We start from the raw sequence: 5,133 nt of genomic DNA, 5'->3' as shown, positions 1-5,133 counted from the left end.
GGTCTCTTCACAGCATAAAAGCAGGTAGCAAGTCGAGATTTAAATCCAGGGCATTAACGAAATATTGATACCTACAGACCAAGGAAAAGCTGTCACTTGGTGTCAACAACATGCCCCCCTTTAGCGCGCTAAGCTAACGGTGGGTAACGTTCGCTTTCTAACTTAGCTTATAAAACAACATTAAAGACGAAACACTCTTGACATATGAATAAAATTAAAGCGGTCTGTTAGGAAATTACTCACCAGCTAGTCGTTTAGGTAGCTATTATACTCTTTCTAAGTTATATAGGCATATTTATGTGCTTAAGAGCACACTATTTTCTACACAGCCACCCTGTTTCCGGTCAACTTTCAAATTTTGCGCGTTGCCCGCCCAGCTCACGAGCCTGCTGAATGAATCTTGGTTCTGATTGGATGTTCCATTTTATGTGGGCGGGCATAAATGCAGTTGTTAACCAATGAGAGTTGAGCACACCAAGGAACGCTGGGAAAGGTTCTGAAGAGGGGGCTGATCGTGTTTTTTATCAACAAAACAGTGGCTGAATATCACAGTTAGTTTACAATCTAACAAGTGCCTAATAGTAAAAAAAAAAATGTATAAAAATAGCAAAAATTTTATGAGCATTAATTACAATGCCCCAGAGTTAAAAAGAAACGGGGCCTGACTAGATTCAAAGACTCAGAAGAACCAAACATCAGGTCGACAGTGACTAAATAATTGAAAAAGAATATCAGGTTATCAGTGGTAGTGTAGCAAGGATTTCTAGTGTCACAAAAAAAACAAAGTTTTTTTTTTTCACATCACGCACCCTTCTAATGCCAATTACTAATAGTTGATAATTATTTCTTTCTGGTCTGAATTATTGTTTACTTAATTTTAATATACTTATAAGTTGTTTATCTAATGCACAGATCGTTTTAACACTCTCACTCCAATCCCATGTATTAATTTATGCAAAATAAATGGCATGGAATAATTTACAAATAACCAGAATCAGGGCCAAAACTTTTATTTCCAACAGAGATGCATGGTTAATTTTTTCAGTTCCAGTTTTCCAAAAGCCTAAACCAATAAAGAGCTTTAATAATGAGAGACTAAGGACTGGCCAGCTGCCTTCAGCATTCACCAGTTTCTGTGGAAGGTGTCAGAGGTGGGAGTTTAAGCTTCGGGCTGAGTTTGGGATTTGGGGTTGGGATTAGGGTTAGGATTGGGTGGTGTAGGGCCAGGGGCTGGAGCTGGGGCTGGACCAGGAGCTGGGGCAGGGGCGGGGGCAGGGGCAATATAGCACCCTCTCTTATGCCACTGCATGTCCCGCACACGTCGGACGGACTGGATCTGAGGTGCAGTGGCTCCCCAATCATTCCAGTGCTTGAAGTCTCCTTGCTCAAACACATACTGGCGCCCTCTGTAACCTGGATACATGTATCCTACCCACCTTCACGAGAAAGAGAAACAGTATCACATTTCTGGGACAGTGATTTTTACACAAATTTAGTATCATTTTGCACAAATGCACTTCTATCTTACATTTCATGGCTTCAGTTCTGATAAGTGGAAATCATTGTAGTGAGAGACTGAGAATGGTGAAACTTACGTTCCATTGACAGCCTTAGCACTGGCCACACGGTCTTGGAAACCATGAGCCCACAGACTGGGGACATCATCATCAACAATCTCCATTTTTCTGCCTTCAAAGCCAGCATTCTCAAACAGATGTAACTTGTGATCTGCACTGTCCTGCAGAAAACAGTATATTTCCACATGTTTAACATCAACCCTTGCAAAATCACAAAATGTCTGAGGTTCATTTCATTTCAAGTACATACCACTTTCAGAGGCCTAAAGGAGCTCAGGCTGTAGCTACTCTGGCAGTTGGTCCAGGTGCTCCAACGAGGATACTCTCCTTTCTCCAGCACAAACAGCTCTCCAGCAAAACTTGGACGCTCAAACCCTACCCATCTGACAACATGGAAAATAAGCAAGACATATAAATGCACACATTTGTTGAAAGCAAAGGTAACAGCTACAAAATAGGATCTACATGCAGTGAAAATGAAGGAAGGGTAACTGAGTCACTCACGGTCCCGACTCCACAATGACTGAACCAACCCTTTGTGTCTTCTCCAGCACATCTTTACATTCACCAGACAGCTCCACCTTTTTTCCACGAAAGTTCTCATACTCAAAAACCACCAGCTGCAAAACAGGGACAGGTGGAGCAGTTGAATGATGCAGTCCATAAGCCCGTGGTCTTTTTGAGCTTGTTTAACAGAAAAGTCCCTCTTGTTAAATCTGGTACCTTATATGTTGCTCCAGCCCCTCCTTGGCCCTTTTCTGCAGGCAGCTGGTCTGGGGTTCCCTGCTGGTCTGTCATTTTTAGTCTACAAAGCACAACAATCACATTGCTTAGTGTCAGATTAAATACATACACCTGATATACAAAATAAACATTCAAATAAAAATGATGAGATATGAGCTATTGACTTTATGCACTTGAAAAAGGTTTTCCTGCAAGATTGGATTGCATAATACAGTTTAGATTAGCATAATCTTGTTGTTCAGAAATCAATCAGGAAGTAACCTGCAAACTTTTGTTTAGCTTACACAAATCTTACTTGTATCTGTTAGAATAGCACACTAATAGTCCCTCTGGATCCACACAGAAGAAGTTCTTGAGAGAAAACAAAAAAAAGGGAAAATAATTATCTTGGTTCTTTTTCCCTTTTTCTTTTTTTTTCTTTACCTTGATGGCTTGTGCTTCAATGCACCCCGTACAAGCCACGTTTTCCGTCTTCCCTCTTTCTTTTCTTTGCCCTTTCTGTCTGTGACTGAGTGAGGATCTGTGTGGAGGCCTGGTGAGCGGTTGGTGGATGCCAGTGGGGGTATTTATGGTTTATTTCTAGCCACAGCAGCAAAAAGCCTGTTGATGCAGCAAGTCTGTCGCACCCATTGTGTCCATCACACTGCTTCTCAATAGGATTGCCCTCTGTCCCTGGCACACTGGCAAGCGCTGCCCAGCTCTCTGCCTGTGCTGCCATCCTGACCATGATCCTATAGTGGGTACAAGCTCTGACTGCCAGCCAAGAGAATGAACAGAGATCAGTCTCACTCAGCACTATTGGCCCCACCCAGCTATCTTGCTCTCCACTCTCCACTCTTCTACCCCTTTCTTTACCTTTCTCTTCATCCAGTTCCCAACAGAAATTGCATCCAAATTTTCCCTTTATGTGCAATTTCAAAAGAATAGGCACATTTTTATGAATAACTCCAAAAAAACGACAAGAGCAAAAGGATTTGTAAAACACAATCGAAGAAGTCACTCAACACTTTTTAGGCACACCTATTCAACTGCTTGTTATCTAAGCAATCAATCACATTGACACTGAAACTGCATTAAAAAGTGCATTTAGGCATGTGGTCAAGACGGCCTCCTGAAGTTCAAATTGAGAATCAGAATGGAGCATAAAGGATGACTTAATTGACTTTGAATCTGGCATAATACCAGATGGGCTGGTCTGAATATGTCAGAAAGTGCTGATCTACTGGGATTTAACACACAACCATCTCTAGAGTTTACAGAGAATGGTTTAAAAAAAAAAAGAAAATATCCAGTGAGCTGCAGTTCTCTGGGTGAAAATTCCTGGTTGATGCCAAAAGTTAGAGGACAATGACCAAACTGCTTTGAGCTGATAGGATGAAAAAAGTAACTTAAATAGCCATTTTTTTACAACCAAGGTATACAAAAGACCATCTCTGAACAAATGACACATTGAACCTTGAAGCAGACGGGACCACACTGGGTGCCACTCCTATCACCGAAGAACAAGAAACTGGGGCTACAGTTCAAACAAGCTCACTGGAATTGCACAATGGAAAATTGGAAAAACATTTCCCAGTCTTGATTTCTGCAGTAACATTCAGAGCATAGAGTGAGAATTTGGCATAAACAAAATAAGACCATGAATCCATCCGGGCTTATATCAATAGTTTGGGCTGCTGCTGGTGTGATGATGTGGAGGGATATTTTCCTGCACCCTTTGCTACCAACAGAGAATTATTTAAACACCGCAGTCCACCTGAGTATTGTTGTTGACCCTGTCTATCCCTTAATGATCACAGTACACCCATCTTCTGATGGCTGCTTCCAGCAGGATAACACAGGTGACAGAAAGCTCAGATTATCTCAAAGTGATTTCTTGAACCTGACAGTGATTTCATTGTGCTCAAATGGCCTCCACAATCACCACATCTCATTCCAATAGAGCTCCTTTGGGATGTGGTGGAAAGGGAGATTCACATCATGGATGCGCAGCAGCTGAATATCTAGCAACTGTTTGATGCCATCATGACAATATGGACAAAATCTCTGAGGAATGTTTCCAGCTCCTGGGTTGAATCTATGCCACAAAGGATTAAGGTAGCTCTGAAGGTGGAAAGGGTGTCCAACCCAGTATGAGTAAGGTGTACCTAATATATTGCCCAGTTAATGTATCTATGCTTTACTGCCACTGAATACATGCAATAGGAAGTTCAATGTCCAAAATAAATCAATCAACCAACAAATAAATAATACACTCAACTTCATTTCATAGAAAACATTTTAATAAAATTCCCCCAATTTCCCACTAACATACAGTAAGTTGATCAATAATGAATTCCATTTTGATGACATTCATTCTTAAACATTAAAAAGGCACATAAAACCTCCAGCACATTATTGCATTTTTCTCCTTTAAACATTTTTTTTCTGACTCTGTTATTGCACCCCAGAAATATCCTCTCAGCCCACTGTTGACGCTCTAACCAGCTAGTGGGTGGGTTAAACAAATCAGGCAGTACTTAATTAAGCCTTGTGAGATCTTGTTTTAAAAAGTAGATAGACACTAATGATGTAACAAAATGAAGAAGGCACAAAAAAATCCCGGGATTCTGTCACTACAGTTTTTACTCTACTGCTGTTTGGACGGTAATTTGCTAGAACTTTTCTTAAAGTGCTTCAAGCCTTACTTGAGATGCTTTGTGATCGGTTAAACAATATAAAAGGCATTTTTGTACAATTAAAACTAAATACACACAAGGTGCATTATTTATATTTCGTAATTCTGTACACATGTGTTTCCTCATCCGTGTAT

At 40.7% G+C, this 5,133-nt stretch overlaps 1 protein-coding gene across 1 annotated transcript; it reads right to left on the bottom strand.

Moving 5' to 3' along the window:
- Positions 1 to 1,159: 1,159 nt before the first annotated feature.
- Positions 1,160 to 3,013, bottom strand: LOC146631813 (beta-crystallin B3-like). Its single transcript, XM_085353917.1, has 6 exons — positions 2,745 to 3,013; positions 2,301 to 2,382; positions 2,082 to 2,197; positions 1,828 to 1,960; positions 1,596 to 1,738; positions 1,160 to 1,436 (listed from the first exon to the last, which is right to left on the bottom strand). The coding sequence occupies exons 2-6, from the start codon at positions 2,373 to 2,375 to the stop codon at positions 1,160 to 1,162; spliced, it is 744 nt and encodes a 247-aa protein (XP_085210043.1). The 5' UTR covers positions 2,376 to 2,382; positions 2,745 to 3,013.
- Positions 3,014 to 5,133: the final 2,120 nt, after the last annotated feature.

Source organism: Diplotaxodon limnothrissa, linkage group LG5, assembly GCF_057381915.1.
Source record: "Diplotaxodon limnothrissa isolate DT_005_m linkage group LG5, D_limnothrissa_male_GT1.1, whole genome shotgun sequence".
Taxonomy (NCBI): domain Eukaryota; kingdom Metazoa; phylum Chordata; class Actinopteri; order Cichliformes; family Cichlidae; genus Diplotaxodon; species Diplotaxodon limnothrissa.
Note: the sequence above shows the minus strand (reverse complement) of the source record. Positions and strands in the feature narration are given on the sequence as shown.

What these genes read in the sequence shown, in the direction of transcription:
- LOC146631813 (XM_085353917.1), bottom strand. Translation starts at nt 2,375, where the DNA reads ATGACAGACCAGCAGGGAACCCCAGACCAGCTGCCTGCAGAAAAGGGC. An exon ending in GGGCTGGAGCAACATATAAG is followed by an intron (nt 2,198 to 2,300) that starts GTACCAGATTTA and finishes CCTGTTTTGCAG; the next exon opens with CTGGTGGTTTTTGAGTATGA. An exon ending in GTCATTGTGGAGTCGGGACC is followed by an intron (nt 1,961 to 2,081) that starts GTGAGTGACTCA and finishes CCATGTTGTCAG; the next exon opens with ATGGGTAGGGTTTGAGCGTC.